The sequence below is a fragment of the Athalia rosae genome, chromosome 3 (genome assembly GCF_917208135.1).
Source record: "Athalia rosae chromosome 3, iyAthRosa1.1, whole genome shotgun sequence".
In the NCBI taxonomy this organism is placed as follows: Eukaryota; Metazoa; Arthropoda; class Insecta; order Hymenoptera; family Athaliidae; genus Athalia; species Athalia rosae.
Window position 1 is genome coordinate 14664843 of NC_064028.1, and position 17428 is coordinate 14682270.

Below are 17428 nucleotides of genomic sequence, written 5' to 3' on the forward strand. Positions count from 1 at the left end.
AGATGATGATGATGATGTGGATGATGACAATGATGATGGTGATAATGATGTTGATGTCGATGACGATGTAGATGACGATAAGGTGGTGGGGGTTGTCGGATAACGTCCAACGGACAGTCTCGGACTGTGACAAAGCGAGTCCATAAATGCTCAGAGCAAGCTACTCTGCTCGCTGTTTAGCACGAGGATACTCGTTATACGTGTGTTACAATAGTCTCAACTAAACCATGGCCCATCACCCACCGAGGGTTATCCTCGCGGGCCTACTACTGGGATTTCTCCTAATAGTTTCGCCATCGAAAGCCAGTGAGTAAAGAATAAGAAAAACTTCGTTTTTCATACAACAAATATACACATAGGAAGCAATATTAATACCTTCGCGGTACAATTTGTATTGTTTTTTTTTTCAAAACCTATTTTACAATTTTCACAATACAAATAGACACATAGTGTATACCGATCATCGCATATCGAGTGCAAATTGTGAATGTACTAGATTTTTTATTCGAATAATTTTTTTCCGAATCCGAAATTTAAATGTGCCAGGGGTGAGAAAACCGGCGAATGAAGTGCAGTTGAATAGCAACTACACAGTTCTTTCTTTTCTCCTCCTATTTTAATATCGTAAAGAGCGAGAATTAATTTAATATAAACTAGCTAACTATCCATCTTTGTTTTTGGCGGTCTCAAAATTTCCTCAGTTGAATTTTTAGAATTTTATGTCAACCAATCGACAAGTTCTTTTTTTTTCTTAGCTCCCATTCATACGATCAGTTTCACACATTATAATATCAAAAATATATTACATTAACTTTGGTATAATTTTCAAAGCTGATAACATTCGCTTTAAATTGTCCAACTATTATCCGAGAGTGACAACGGGGTCGCGTACAAATAAGTATGAGCAAAATGATAGGCCATTGGCCATTCTCCCCTTTTGATATGTACTGAACCGGACATTGAGTGAATTGATCCTCATACCCGTGTATGTTATACTCATACGTATACATATAATAAGTATATACATATATGTATTTAATTAGGTATATTATATCTATATACATGCACTTTTTATATACTTGATAACCAGACTATACTTCATCGTAAAATATACCCCATCGATAAATTAATCGAAGGTTTTTTTCCGTCTCTGCAATAATTAAATTCATTGAAAAGAGGAAGAACAAAAAAAAATAACAACATTAATAATCATAATGAGAGAGAAAAAATTTTAAAATAACAGTGAGACAATTGAGTGTGATTTAAAAATTTATACTTATGGTATAAACGACTATACAGCTAAACTTACGTTTATAGTATACGTGCAGATATTTTATTATTAGTTTATTGTGCGTCGCGCGTTGATATCGACTCTCTTATACAATTGTTAGATTCATAAATTGTTTAATCAAGTAATTACGAGGCTCATTGTACTTACACGGCGTATTCCGTTGTACATGTGCGAACCTCAATCTGTGTAAAAATATGAGGAACATTTTTTTTTAACAACAAACAAAAAAATAATCTCTACAACGAGTTGAAATAAATATTTATATTAGGTGAAAATAATATGAGGGGGAAAAGAACACGCTGTATAACGAGTTTCTATGTATACGTATATCAGGCCCAAAAGTTGGAAGTATTTTTTGAAATTATGATTATTCCATTATCGAGATCTCTCGTTAAAGTTTATTTTTTTATGTTATCTATTATGTCATCACGATTATTTAGCAATTTTTTTTTTTTTTCATTCCTAATAGTTTTTTGCAGACTTCTATAGGTCGTTCAACTATTACGTACTCCTATGTATAATATTAGATGCTTGAAACCTATGAGGGGATGTTTAATTTTGAAATTTTTATCACGAGGTTTTTAGATAAGATTTATATGAGAAAAGAAAAGAACTGAATTGAAAACTGAAGGTTCTAATTATTTTTAAATAGTTACATAATATTGCGACACTTTCTGCGAATGAATTGAACCGGTATGTATTCACATACATCACATACACTCCTAATTAGTTATTCCTGCAAGGGGTAGTATTCGATTACACGACATTGTATCGCTAGATAATGTCAGCTTGCTGTATTTCATCAAGTAAACAGATTTTTTTCAAACCTGCAGCCTTTTTAGAAGCGTGCATTTTTTTTCTTCTCTTTTTTATTAATTTTTTTTCCCTAGACGTATCGACCAAACAAACTATAATTAATTTGGGGAAAAAACTGTTTTAAAAATAAAAGATATTTATATATATTTATATAAAACTTATTTCTAAATTAAGTTTTGAGTTTTGACGAAATTTCTGAATAAAATGTTCCGTGTACAATGTTGTCGGCCGGGTTGTAAATGATTCATATGATAGTATGTTTATGTATATATATGCCTGTAGTTTTTTAAACTTGAACAAGTTACATTATTATCATAATTTCATTATCAAATCTATGTACTTAGTGTATTTGACATTTATTTATTTATGTTTTGATAAATGCATTTGTTCTGAAGAGATTTGAAAATCTTATTCATTATTTGTATAACGATTTGTATAGGTGTGTAATATTATATTATATACTTTGAGTTTGATCTTTGAAACTCAGTGCCGTTGCAAAGTCAGCTGCATTGTCAAAGGTCGAATAGATTAACAATGCAGCTGTATATCTAGATACATACATACACACACCTATATACAGAGTAAATATATTTCAAGTTGTAAACTGTTGATTGAAGAATTTTAATTATACATAGAATATAGAACAGAGACAAATAACATCGTACCAAAATCGTGATTCACTATTTATTTGTTCTCACCACAAAAAAAATAATTCAATACAAATATCGAAGAGAAAGAAATTATTACAAGTAATAAATTTTGAGCCACTAGAATAATGTGAATTCTATATATACACATACATGTTATTACATGCTGTAATCTCGACATTGAAATAATTATTAATATCATTATTAGTAACGCTTGACATGGGGATTGTGAAACCTTGAAACTTCCAATCATCTTTTTTTATTTGTTTTTTCATTAATTTATTTCTCACTTATCTAGTTCTCGAACTTTCCATATTTGTGTATTTATGCTTTTCTCGTCTACAATTATTTTCTGTTTCTTTGTTGCGATAGTTTACAATTGTTAATTTCTCTTCTTTTTTTTTTATCGCTATCAATTTGCTCGCCATTTCCTTACAATTTAATGATAGGTAGTACAGAAAAAGGAAGGAGAAATATAATAGAAGGTTGCTTTATTAAAAATAAGAGTTAATGAAAGAAGAACTCTCGATTATTACTGCTTTATCAGCAACGACCCCACGGTCAGGGTTCAGTTTATGTATATCTTATAACGCACAAATATATTTATTCACTTCTTAGTTAATCTGTTTGGAATTAATAACTATATCAGTGAAAACTATATTGCAATGATCATATACATTTATGTGTGTGTATTTTCTGCAAAGTATAATATCGCAATACTCCTTCGTATCTCATTTTTTTTCTTGTCTTTACTTTTCTTTTTTCGTTCTCTTACTTTAAAATACCGACTATAAAGTGAACTTTGGACAAATTATTTTTTGTTCTTTCATCGTCATCATCAACATCTTCATCATTGATTCCTGATATTTGACTGTATATTTGGCCGACTACGCAAATTCGTTAATTTCTGTTTATCACACGGCTTTATTTTCTGTTACAGATAAATGCCGCAGTGGTTGCCATGGAAGTGAGTAGAGAAAATTGTTAAAAAAAAATAGTCAAGATTCAAATATAATATATCTAATTTATCGTATTTTACTAGACACTTTTTTTTTTAAAAGTAGTTGATCGAAACGCTAACGAAAAAGTTTTTTTTTTCCCAGTTCATTCGGATAAAGCGTACCAAGAAGGTAGAACTTATACGTATCAGTTGGATGGTGAATCGGTTACATCCGTAAGCGATGCTCAAGGACATGCGAATTTGAAGTTAAACGCTATTGTTGAATTGGCAGTAAAACCAGACTGCGTTCGGCAGATCAGGTTGAAAAACGTGCGAATCAATGGAGCTGTAAGTATGGGGGTTGAAATGTTTTTTTTATCGTTTGTAGAGAGAAAAAGTAGAAGAAAAATGAACAGAAGGTAATCGGATCATTCATTTTCAGCCTGCATCGCATGGAGACATTGAAGCACACGCTCTGCAGTTCAATTACCATAATGGTCACATAGACAGCGAAGTTTGTGCTGAACCTGAAGACAGTCAAGCTGCATTGAATGTGAAACGAGCTGTAATTTCGCTCTTCCAAGACGCAGTTGTTGAAAATGACGGAACAACGACTCATCACGAGGTGATTATTTTGTACATTTTTTTACTCGTCGTCATTATTTTCCTTATCTCAAGATACGGTAATAGCTTCGCACATCCTTTAACGGATTTTCTCTTCGTCCTTTCTATTGCAGACCGACGTGTTCGGCAGATGCACGACAGATTTCACATTCAGTACGAATGGCGAGTCACGAACGATAAAGAAATTGCGAAACCTGGAACAATGTTCATTCCGTGAAAGCATAAAACAGGATTTCATAACAGCAACGTTCAATCAAAATTCTCAAATAAAGTCAGCACCACTTTTGGCGGCAGAACAAAAGGTCGAGCAGCAATTCGCTCGCGGTATTCTTCAAAAGGCTGTCTCGGTAGAAACTTACAATTACAGACCGTTCAGCAATGGAGAATCTGGTACTAAAACGATTGTCGAAATTGTACTCACTTTCAAAGAAGAAAGAGGAGACAGTCCAACTGCTCCAGTTTCCGAACCAAAATCAATCGTTTTCGAAAGCCCACATATCGTAGTGAAATCATCGGTCGATGCCATACAAAAGGCACTTCATGCCACAAAAGACTCGATGCCAGACGCGGTGAACCCAGACGCTGCCAGAAAATTTGCGGAACTTATCAAAGTGCTTCGTCAAAGTAGCAAGAACGACATTCTCACCGTATACTCACGCGTAAGAGCTGGTGCTGGTTTTGAAAAAGATTCAGCGAAGAAGGTATTCCTCGATGCGCTTTTTAGAACCGGAACTGGTGACGCTGCTGAGGCCGCAGTTGAGCTTGTAAAAAAGAGGGAACTTAACCAGCTGGAGACTGTCATCTATTATACCAGCCTCGTTTTTGTAAGACACGCGAGTCTGTCCTCCGTGACGGCGGTGACCAGTCTTTTGGACGAGAGTGAAATTCCACGCATCGCTTATCTGGGTATCGGTTCATTGATCGGTAAATACTGCGAGGAACACAGCTGCGAAAATGTTGGCACAATTAACGCGGCGCTTGGAAAAATATCTTCAAAGTTGCACGGTAAACCGACGACGAGAAAACAGGAAGATGTTGTGATTTCGGCACTGAAGGGACTCGGAAACGCGAGGTACCTCGACGACGAAACTTTGATCAAAATCGCAAAGATCGCGACCGATAAGAAACAGCACAGTCGCGTCAGAGTCGCTGCAATTCAAGCACTTCCAACCAGGTGCTCCATGAAGTGGAAGGAGCCTCTTCTCCATACTTTGGCCGACCGCGTCGAAGACAGTGAAATCAGAATCAAGACTTACCTCGCTTTAGTTGCTTGCCCGTGTCCGCATGTTGCCGGCCAACTTAAGACTGTACTCGATAAGGAGACTGTCAATCAAGTCGGATCTTTCATTACGTCCCACTTGAGGAACCTCAGAGCTTCGACGAATCCCGATAAACAGGAGGCTAAAAGCTATTTTGGACATATCAAACCGCGTACCAGATTCCCCGAAGATTTCAGAAAGTTTTCTTTCAACAATGAACTTTCTTACAGCATCGATGCCTTCGGCGTTGGATCATCGGCGGAAAGCAATGTGATCTACAGTCAAAACAGTTTCGTGCCAAGTTCCGCTAATCTGAATCTTACCACGGAAATTTTCGGGCGAACTTTTAATTTCTTAGAAATTGATACCCGATTCGAGAATTTCGACCGATTATTAGAGAAGTATTTCGGACCGAAAGGAACACTGAGGTCTTCGAAATTGAAGGAAACTGTCCTCGAAGAGCGTGAAACTGTCACAAATTTGTGGGAAAAGATCGTGAATCGATTCAATAAGAAAGTTGGAAGACACGCTCGAAACGTTAATCCAAAAGCGATTGACAATTTCAGCAAAAAGATCCACCTGCCAGACACTGAACTTGACGATGACCTGGAGCTTGACCTTTCCATAAAATTATTCGGGGCCGAACTTGTATTCCTCAGTTATCAAGGCAGTCGAGACAAACTGAACACCGACAAGGTGATCGAACAACTACTCGACCTTCTAGAATCCGGTGTCGACAAGGCGAAGAATTTCAACTTCCACTTCAAGAACCACCTTCACTTTTTGGACGCTGAATTGGTCTACCCCACCGGTCTGGGTTTCCCATTGACTTTGGGCATCACCGGTACCAGTGCAGTCCACTTTAAAACTAGCGGTAAAGTCGACTTGGTAGCGATCTTCAATGATCCTAAATCATCCGCGATTCAAATCGCTCTTGAACCAAGTGCATCGATCAGTATAGTTGGGTCTATGGTAGTCGAAGGCTACGGAATTGAGTCTGGTTTGAAGGTAGTTTCCACCCTACATACCTCAACGGGAACCGACGTATCGGTAAAATTATTGGACGGAAACGGCGTGGACATAAACGTAGGAATTCCAAGACCAAAACAAGAAATCATAAGCGTAACAAGCGAAGTCCTTCTCAGTTCAGGAGCTAAGGGCGACAATTACGTAGCCCCTAAATTCGGCAGAGGAGTAGACCACGCTGATTGCTTCGACCAGTTGTCTAGCGCGATTGGACTGACCGTATGTGGAAAGATCAGTTATCCCTACGACAGCATCGCTGCGGTTCAGAAGAAGTCGCTTTTCCCACTCAGCGGACCAGCCGCATTCGCGGTATACTTAGAAAATAACGACGTCAAGAGTTACCACTTCAAGGCGTACTATAACTCGGCCAACCCGAAAGCAAGGTCGGTGGAAATTCTACTCGAAACTCCGAACAGCAGAACGAACCGCCGCATATCGCTGGTTTTAGAGGCGGCCCTCGAGCCCGAAAAAGTCCTGAGGGCGACTTTCGATTCTCCATTCAAAAAAGCGTCAGCTGAAGCGATAATGAAGAACAACGACAGGGAGTTGACTTTGGCAGTTTCGGTTCACCATGACAGTATCGAATACTTTATTAGAACTGGAATAGTGATCGCCGGTGGGAACAAATACAGACCGATATTGGAATACAAGGTACCAGACCACGTCGAAAAACTTGCAGGAATCAAAAACGGAGTTAAAAATAACCATAAAAACGGTCAACAGTACACCGTTGGAGGTGTTATCGAAATATCGAAACAAAGTGATGGCAAAAAATACATATTTGATAAAGTTACCCTCGCTTCAGGCGGGCAAACTTTAATCGGCCTCGATGGAAACATCCACGTTCTTTCCAAAGGTGCCGATGCCGATATGAAGGTCGAATATGGAGGTGATAATCTGATACTCAAAGGACATACGGTGCTGACCAATATTTATAATTACAAAGCCGATATCTCGGCAGTTTCCTCTACCAACCGTCCGCTTGGATTCAGTGTATCCGTTGAACGCAAGGGCGATCAAAATTCGTTCGAAGAAACAGCCGTCATAGTTCATGGAGCTGATCTAAATTCTCAAACGAATCGCATATCCTACAGTGGAAAGAACAATTTCAAATACGTTTCCGCTAAAGAATTTGACATTTCTGTGGACAGGAAGGTCACATATCCAGCTATTGGTCTGGTCCTTCACGTGGAAGGTGCTGTCTCTCCCAAATCTCTTTCATACGACTTTGATTTCCACTACAACAAATTCAAGCTTGAATCAGAATTTTCGGGCAAAATCGGCGATAATCCTGGTAATTTTGAGATCGATTTCGAGACAAAATTGCAGGAAAACAGCATCGAATTTAAAACGAAACGCACCGTCCTAGCCGAGCACAAAAGCAAGATAGAATCATCGTTGGAACTCCATCCAGGCGGAAAATATGAGCTCGATGCAACCATCGATTACGACGTGAAACCGAATGATATCAACGCCCAGGTGAAAGCAGAGCTTAAGGTCAACGATCAGAAGGTCGCCGTAGATGTCGGTCTCTTATCAAACCACGACAGACTGAATTCTCGTGCTCTCATAACTGTTGGAAACAACAAGTATATCGACTTTTTACTAACAGCGCAGTATGGCGCCGCTCCGAATGGACATTTCAAACTGAATTTGAAGGATTACTTGACATCTAGTGGTCAGTTTAAATTCCAGAGGGGACAATCGGGCGACGGACAATTCGAGATCAACATTCCCAAATTCCAACGCAAGATAACCGGACATGGAGAACTCTCCGTTGTTGGATCAAAACACGTTGTCAATGTAGAAATTCTTTACGACGCCGGAAAAGACCCGAAGAAGCGGTTGAAATTCTCCTCCGATTCCGATTTCACTTCTACATCGGTCGACTCGAAGAATGTACTCGAAGTGGTGGATTATAAGACGGTAGTAAATGTTAAAGGTAATCACGAGAAAACTAGCAACATTCCAAACTTTGACGGTTCTGTAGATGTGACCTTGCCAAATGGTAGGTACCTCGTTTGGAAGGGTAGTAGAACCTCTAGCATCAAAAACGACAAACGAGAGGGAAAAATGGACTTCGAATTGGCCGATTATATAAACAAGGGAGGAAAGTGTAGGAAGATCGTCTACCACGGTGAAGTACATGATCTAGATCTCAAGGAAATAACATTCAGAGCGAATCACAATTTGCAATTCGTTAATTTGAACGGTGAAGATGTCAAGCTTTCACTCAACGGAAAGTACCTACCCAACGGAGATGACAAGCGAATCAGCGATGGCAAATTTGAAGTGTCGGGATCCAAGATACCTTCCCCTTTCACCATTGAAGTTTCGTACGACGGTCAGAAAGACAATCTTTTTGGAACATTCAAGGTTTACTCTTCTTTGGGAAACAAGCTGAGCTTCCAAGTACACGGAAACACCGTACGTGGAAACAACGACGACAAACCGTGCACCGCAGATGTTGTATTTGAACTTAAACTGCCCAGTGACAAGCTGAAGAACGTAAAACTTGACATATCCGCCTCTGTATTGACCCCTGAAAAAACGGGTGGCCGTTTTGAATACATTCAAAAGACGCAGCTCACTTACAACGAAGATAAGACCGCTAAGATCGACTGGCACTTCGCCAACTCTGGTATTCCTGATGAACAGAATGTGATGGAAGGAAGCGGAAAAGTCACCTTCGCCATTCACAGCAACGCACCGGTCACCGCTGGCTATACCTACAGGCACAATCCAATCAACGAACTAAAGGAATCTGCCGGTTCATTCAACATCAATTACGGAAACAAACAGACATCCCTTGCTGTTGACAGTAGCTATCGCAAGAACCTTGACGTTTTGAATATCAACATCAAGGCCAGCACTCCAATCGAGAAGATACGCAACGTAGAAGTCAAACTTCAGCATACGGTAATATTCAGCATACGGCTTATACTATACAACAGGTCCTCGATTCCATCGATATTCGGGCGATGAATCAATTGAAATTTTTTTTTTAAAGGTCGACAATCGCGGCGCCAACTTCATTTCCGAAAAAAGTAAAACTGACTTGACAGTGATCGTTGATCAGGTAAAGTACATCTTCAGTGAAGACTACACAACAACTAGCAATTCCTTCGACGGCCATTGGACTTACACTGCCCCAAGAGGCAAGCAAGAAAGTACCTTGAAGCTCAGCAATCTTGGATCGAAGGAGTATAAGGGTGAGTCATTATGCTGGTTGATTTTTTCTGCCTAACTTTATGGTGAAATGATATGAATTTTGAACAATTATGCGATCGTTACAGGTGAATTCAAGAGCAATGGTATTCATGGACACTACGACGCCGATGCTCATATCAAAGCACAGAGTGTTGATGACTTTTTCGGCGTTGTTAATTTCGACAGCGATAAGTTGGAGACACGCAAGATTCACGTGGAGGTCAACAACAAGCCAGCTAAGGGCGGAAAGAGGATAGTGTTGATTGTGACTGCCGATGGAAAGAATATCGTAACTGGAAGGTAAGCAATACTTTGACGGAAGTCGAGGTGGTATGTTGGTGAAAAGGGAATTGTACCATTTCAAAAAAAATATATTTATTCCAGTACGAACTATAAGGAGCACTCCGAAGGTGGTAAAAGAATCATTGAAGGTAACGGAAGCTTGAAGATTCGTGAGTCTACACAGTCTTCATCGTTCAAGTATACACGTCAGCTATTCACCGGAGACGTTGATGGTGAAAATGGTGTTGCCAATCTTTTGACCATAAACTTTGGACAATCCAGCATCGTCGGCGAATACAAAGCAACCGAAAAGGAACTGATGTTCCTGAACAGTTACTGCGAACAAAGCGCGGATTGTGCTACAGTGAAGCTACACTACAAGACCACCCCAGGAGGAGGTTCGTTATTTTCAAGCTCAAATTTACTTCATCATTATCTTTGTCACTCGCTAATCTTTTCAGTTTTATCTTTCCAGCTCTAAAGCGCTCGGACGAATACACCGCTGAAGTTGACCTTAGAAAGTTCAACGTTCCATTTGAATTTGGTTTGAAGAGTACTCAGACGTTGGATCCCAAGAGTGGATTTGACAATCAGGCCAGTCTCTACCTGCACTCTTCCGATAAAAAGACCGAGTACAGCTATCACGTCTACGTTCACCCCACTGAATCTGGTGCGTAAATACCTGTAATCGGTAGATTAATTGTTGTACAATTTCTTCGTCTAATTATTTTACAATCCAATCGTCCTCAGGTGTCGTTTATACATTGCCGAGTCGTGAGTTGGCGCTCATCGCGATTTTGGATCTTCCAAAGAACAAGCGTTCCGGAACATACAAAGTAGACATCTCAGCCTACCTCGACAGGAAGAATAACCCAAAGGACAAGACCAGTCTGATTAGCACCGTCGACGTTGTGGTAGACAAGGGTGCTGCGAGTGTCAGTGGTGAGACAAAATTCACTTATCCATCTCAACCGAAAGAATTGAGTGTGAAGGGCAAGGTCCACATCGGAGGTGCTCATCTGTTGGACGCAAATGTTGACATTGACGTTTTTGCTAAGAAGAACCAGAAGATTGTCGTAACAGCAAAATTGTTCAAGGAATTTGTGAAATCAAGCTACAATGTGACCGGAATCGTATCGATTGTGAGTCGGGGACAGCAACTGAAAATTGATCTCACCGAAAACCTACACATAACCGATGGTGACATTTTCTTCGAATCGTTATTGTCTTACACGGACGAACACCAGAAGCCAAAATCTACCGGAATTACGTTCGCATTCGACGTTAAGGAACTTCATCTGCTCGTGAAGTCTCCAGACAAGGATCTGATCAGGGTCGACTCAAAAATTCAACTGTCGAAAAATCTGCAAAAGGTTTCCACCGATCTAAGCATCTTCGGGAAGGACCCAGTGGTCATTACCTTTGAAGTCAAGGACCTCAACACCTTCTCATATTCTTCATATGCTAAGAGTAAGTATTCAATTATCACAATCGATAGTTACTTAAAATAGCAGCGGAGAAAAATCATATTGAATTTACGTTTCCAGATAAACCGAACGACAAACTAGAAGCCAGTGGTCGCCTAGTCATTGGCGATCTAGCCGAAGCACGCGCTGATCTTTACAAAGACGGAGCTAAGAAGCAACTCTTCCACGTACTCCTGCACCTCGACGAACGTCGCTACCTCAAGCCGGACTTGACATTCAACAAGGACAACATCGCTCAGACCATCGTAAGTATTAATTGATCGATTCCTATCAACGAACGAATAACAAATCAATCGATTAACCGTTATTATCTTCATTGTTTCCTTTTCTTAGGATATATACCGAACCCGTGTCATTGATGTAATTACGGCTGGCGGTGAATTCGTGGACGCCTTGGTAAAAGAAATAATTACGGAGATCAAAGACTTACTTGAACACCTGAAGAAGGCTAGTCCGAATTTCAAACCTCTCGTAGATCACTACCAGGCCGAACTAGAAAAGATAAAACAGGAGTCCAACATTGAAAGCGAAAGCTTCAAGCAGGTCCAAGCTAAATTGTAAGTGACATCAGACTCCATGATTATGCGGATGCGAGGTGATATTCATTTGATAATGTTGTGTTGATAGTAACGAGATATTCGGTGGAACCATAAGAGCTGTCGTGGAAGCCCTGAAGAAGCTTTCCGAAAGCATTGACGAGCTTCAGAAGATCTTTGAGGACCTCGCTGAACGAGTGAATACCGCTCTCAAGACGACTATTCCTGAAATCCAGAAAACTTGGCGAGCAATTCACGCCCTGGCGACTGAAACCATCCACGAAGTTGCTACACTGGCAGCCACCTACATCAAGACGATAATCGACATCATCAATACCCACCAGGACGAGTTCAAACAGATCGCAGTGATCGCTGCGGAACTGGGTCAGGATGTCGCGACTATCGTATTTAAGGCGATTGGAAGGATTCAGAACGAAGTGAAGGACTTCTTCACCGTCCTCATCGAGGAACTCAAAGCACTTCCCACCTACGAATTCATTCAGCAAAAGTACCAGGAACTTCTGAACTACAAAATACACGAGGGAGTAATCCGAGCTGTATCTGACATCGTACAGTACGTGAATAAACTTCTTCCGACCACAGAACTTCAGCATCTCCTCACCGCCGTTTGGGAGTACGTTGTCTTACACGTCAAGCAGGAAAAGGTTTGAAGAAATTTTGTTTCAAGGCATCATATAACCCCTTCAGAAATATCCTCATGGATGATTCGTTGGCTCTAACTTCTCGATTATTTCTCAGGTCGACGAGGTACAAGAAATCAAAAAACTCTACGAACTCGTCGTAGACGCTCTCCAGTCGGTGTTCGAACTCGTCAAGTCCCAAGGCATTGTGAATAAATTCGTCGACATTTTCGAGACCCAGATTCCATGGGATATTACCGCGATCTCCAGACTCCCAGGGATCTCATCGCTCAAGGTTTCGGTGATTTCACTCATACGGAATCGGGAGTGGCCAACGCCAGCTGAAATTTTCCAAGCATACAGGTTGGTCGATGCTCGAAATTATCCAACTATTGTGTAATAAGGAATGACAAATTATTGAAATCTCACTGATGGTTCTCCTCGTCACTTTCAGACCACCCGCGGATCCAAGTAACTTGATACCGCCGTTCAGCAAGTACGCTTTGTTCATAGACGGAGGTCACTTCTTCACCTTTGATGGCCGCCACTTGACATTGCCCGGTCAATGCAGCTACGTTTTGGCCCGCGATGCTCGCGATGGTAATTTCTCAGTTGTCGGTGAATTTGACAACGGAAAATTGAACAGTGTAACGGTCACCGAACCAACTGAAAGCATTACAATCCAATCCGCTGGAACCGTAAGTTTTCCTATTGTTTATCCATACTATATGTATGTAGGCAGTTTCATCTTTTTCAGAAAGAACTAGATAATCCAATTTCGGATCCATTTTTGTTTTTCTTTTCTAGATCCTCGTCAACAACCACCCAGCGGAATTCCCAGCGAGCACCAAAAACCTCCAGGCTCATTTGAAGGAACCCCTTACGCTTATCAAGTCCGACTATGGAGTTGAAGTTCATTGCGTCAGAAACGGTCCTCTGTCTTGCAGCGTCCGAGTTTCAGGATTTTATCACGGAAAAGTCCGCGGAATTCTTGGTAACGGTAACAACGAACCATGGGATGATTTTACTCTACCCTCCGGAAAGGTAAATCAACTCACCTGTCTTTGTTTTGATTTGTGTTTCTTTTTTTGAGCAGGTCTTCAGAATGATATTATTTCGCTGTACATTCATTCATTCATTCATTCATTCATTCATTCATTCATTCATTCATTCATGCATTTTTTCCCAGGTTACCGAGAACGAGGGCGAGTTTGGAAATTCCTTTAAGATAACTTCCGGATGCCCGAACGTCCAGACCGTCGATCATCATGCCCATCATCACGACGCTACGTGCACAGAATTCTTCAGCGGCAGGTCGCCTCTGAGGTGTGTGATTATTTTTGACAAAATAAATTTATCGACGAACTAATCTGCTGCGTAATTAGCTCTATACATCGACATTGACCTTTCAGCCCTTGCTTCAACTTCGTAAATCCAGGTCCATACCGTCAGGCCTGTGACCACGCTTCGATGGCTGGCGACAAAAAGGAGGGCAGTTGTAACATGGCTATGGCTTACTTCTCCGTATGCCGAGAAGCTGGTATCGCAACGAAAGTACCAGCCAGTTGTGGTACGTAAAATTGAACCTTATTTTCTCCTCAGATACCCGAATCAATTACCGAGTTTTCACGAATACTTCTACCGTCTTTTTCCCCATTAGTACATTGCGAAAATGGAAATCAGAAGATAGACGTCGATACCAGCTTCAGCGTTCAGCACCCCAAGCAACAGGCTGACATTGTTTTCGTCGTTGAACAAGCTACCGAAAACGCGAAGGTCTTCCACGACCTCGTCACCCCACTCATGACCGTTCTCAAAACCGAACTGAAGGACTACGGAATCACGTGAGTTTGACGAGATATTTTTTAATCTGTTAAAAATTGCGCGAAACTTGGTTTAACGGGCTTCCTCATTTTTTTTCCTCTTTTCCAATTCAGCGACGTACACATTGGTTTGATCGGTTTCGGTGACCATTTGGAAGTCCCGGTTCATTACACGGTAAAAGGAAATCGCAATATCGACGGAGAAGTGAAGAACATGAATTTCGCCGAGAAAAAACCATTCTTAACGTTGGAGGTACGACAAATCATAATTACTTTGGGATGTCAATTATTCACGTAGCCGTACTTTTTCATTTAACGTCTAGCAAGCTAAGGCTGGTGGCGCCAAAGAACGGATGGAATTCTTGGCCCAGAAGGTCAACGTTGAATTGGGAACCCTCAGCATCACTGCGGCCTATTCAGAAGCACTGAGTTACGATTTCAGACCAAGCGCTTCGAAGACAATTATTGGAGTAATCGCGACACCGTGCGAAAAGAGCCTGTTGCCAGTTTCGGTATGTGTCTTTTCAATGTCGAGGATGTCCACTTGGATGGGATTCTAACTTTTCTCTTCATTTTCCCTCAGCTGCAACAACTGAGACTCTTGCTCGGCCAGTTGGCTTACAATAACCTTGGTGCAACTTACCATCAAATAGCAAATCTGGACGAAATTCTTTTATCCGGAAAGCCGGTGAAGAACGTTGTCGGCTACGACGGGGACAGTATCTATACCTTCGCAGACAGTAAGAAGAATCCAATGGAAGGAAATTCGCAGCTGAGAAAGACGATGTCTCTGACTAACGAGGACGTGTGCGCTAATTTCGCCGTCAACGTCAGTTTCTTTTTTCTCTTCTATGAAAAATAATATTTTCAAAAACTTGATGAAACATCTATTTCTACATTGACAATAATTCTTGCAGTCTGGCGGAGCAGTCTTCGGTGCTCACAATTTCTTGGACGCTAAGCCCAACCAGAAGAAGCAGTTTATCCAGGTAGCCGGAAGACGAATTGCCAGCAGTCTGGCAAGTACGGTAATAAGAGAGGAATGCGTTTGCCGACAGCAGAATGATGGCCTATACCCAAAATCAGAATGCGAAATCGTTTCTAGAAAGGAAAAAGAGCCCACAGCGGTGAGTTTCTTGAAGCGATAAGGTTCATTCCCTGATTGAAAATTAAAATAGCCGATAGATTCTTAACATCTTGTTTTATTCTTTTTATTTTTGATTTAATTCTCTTTTATTCCGTTTCTACAGAGGCACACAAAGACAGGAACCAAGGGTTGAAAATTCGTAGCTTCAGAGTACCGAATGATATCTGCAGCAACGGTTTATTATTACAAAATTAATTAGGAATGTCGTATTTGTTACTTTGTTATAAATATTATGATATCAGTAAAAATTTTAGATATAAGCCCCCGAACCCACCCCCTACACATGTGAAAATCCTACCTGATTTTCATTTTATATTTTTTCCTTCCTCTTCCCATACCCCTTGCCCTCCTCGTAGCAAGATTGGTTCTTGCATACAGTAATTCAATCGTGTTAAAGGAGAAGTAAAGAAAAAAACAAGAAGACGAAGTAAATGAGGAAAATTGAAGAGAAGAATAATTATTTTATAAAAAAAATGATCTTTGAAGTAATATAGTTATAATATTAATGCGTTGACAACAGCTGTTCGTTCTACATATTATATGTATGTATGTATATGTAATAATATGTGCAGATTATATAAATTAAAGAAGATGGGATGGAGAAGAAGTAAAGACTTTTATAAACGTCACCATGAATGGATTCGAATGTTTAAGTTATTTTTTCATCTAATAATCTGAAATACGATTTTATATGAGAAAAAAATAGCGTGTCTCTCCAGCGATTTCGGAATCGTGATACTAATATATGGATAAATTTTACTGTTCAAAGCCCGTTTATTATTAAGTTCATTTTGTTAAGAATCCTATAGAGTGATGTTTGAATCGATGCTTTGATACTCTGCCAACCCCTGTGTATATTTTCGATTACACCCGCTTTCAAACCAATATTGACATGGCAAACGATTAGTCGGTTGCTGGGAAACGTAGTTATACGTATTATACCTATATTGAACAAACTTTGGAGCTATACTTTCGATACTTTTGGTGGTCGCTGAATACTCTTCATTCGATGTCTCAACATGCCTCTGGATAAAACGAATTCATCACACGAATTCATAACTCCCTGTCAACGGAAAACGTACGAGTGTCATCGCGCCAGGGTGAGTATGTGTACGTGGTTATATTATATGTATATGAAACAATTTATTTAAAAATCTCATGATAATAACATATTATTTGAACATGTTCCATATTATCCCCGAAGGTTAAGAGTGCTACCTCGGTCGTAGACGTGGAGCCCCCCAAAATTAGGCGTCACATTAAATTCGACGCTAAACGGAGGCAGCTTGACGCAGAACGGCAACAAAAAATTTTAAGGGACAATTTTATACTATTAAAAAAACTCCAGGCAATCATGCGTAAGAAAACGAGGACAGGATACAGTTTCGGCAACTCTGGATTTCGAACCGTGTAATGATTTGAGTCAAAATATAATAAAGCCTTTATGACCGTGTTTCGGTTGCGGATTCTTCAATGATTTAGATGTAGAAAATGCATACATCTCCGACCCGCATTACATGGCCTGACGTCAAGGGGCAAGAAACCTGGGGTTTTAGTTCACGAAAATTCCGCCACATAGCGCTAGCTGATTCTGACAACTGGTCACGTAACCTTTTAGGGGTGGACGCTAAAAATAGGGCCGTACAATTAATTTCAAGAGCCCGCACCACCCAGGGGCAGCACAAATGAAAAATAATTT

General features: G+C 40.2%; 3 protein-coding genes across 6 annotated transcripts in view; all 3 read left to right on the forward strand.

Annotated features, from left to right (window-relative positions):
- LOC105691811 (ankyrin repeat domain-containing protein 13C) overlaps nucleotides 1-304 on the forward strand; it is a 33050-nt gene extending 32746 nt beyond the window's left edge. For all 4 annotated transcript variants that reach the window (XR_007277587.1, XR_007277588.1, XR_007277589.1 and 1 more), the window contains one exon: nucleotides 1-304. The gene's annotated coding sequence lies outside the window, so the exon portion shown is untranslated.
- Nucleotides 167-16336, forward strand: LOC105691876 (apolipophorins). Its single transcript, XM_012410672.3, has 24 exons — nucleotides 167-306; nucleotides 3695-3721; nucleotides 3858-4042; nucleotides 4137-4319; nucleotides 4432-9522; nucleotides 9614-9815; nucleotides 9900-10113; nucleotides 10198-10493; nucleotides 10571-10765; nucleotides 10846-11565; nucleotides 11643-11827; nucleotides 11916-12139; nucleotides 12210-12783; nucleotides 12878-13122; nucleotides 13214-13457; nucleotides 13567-13803; nucleotides 13949-14085; nucleotides 14172-14329; nucleotides 14420-14603; nucleotides 14697-14835; nucleotides 14906-15094; nucleotides 15166-15411; nucleotides 15500-15709; nucleotides 15833-16336. Exons 1-24 carry the CDS (start codon nucleotides 228-230, stop codon nucleotides 15860-15862), a joined length of 10194 nt encoding a protein of 3397 aa, XP_012266095.2. The 5' UTR covers nucleotides 167-227; the 3' UTR covers nucleotides 15863-16336.
- A 136-nt stretch (nucleotides 16337-16472) lies between these two features.
- On the forward strand, nucleotides 16473-17182 carry LOC105691855 (uncharacterized protein CFAP97D2-like). Its single transcript, XM_012410605.3, has 2 exons — nucleotides 16473-16829; nucleotides 16934-17182. Exons 1-2 carry the CDS (start codon nucleotides 16749-16751, stop codon nucleotides 17141-17143), a joined length of 291 nt encoding a protein of 96 aa, XP_012266028.2. The 5' UTR covers nucleotides 16473-16748; the 3' UTR covers nucleotides 17144-17182.
- Nucleotides 17183-17428: the final 246 nt, after the last annotated feature.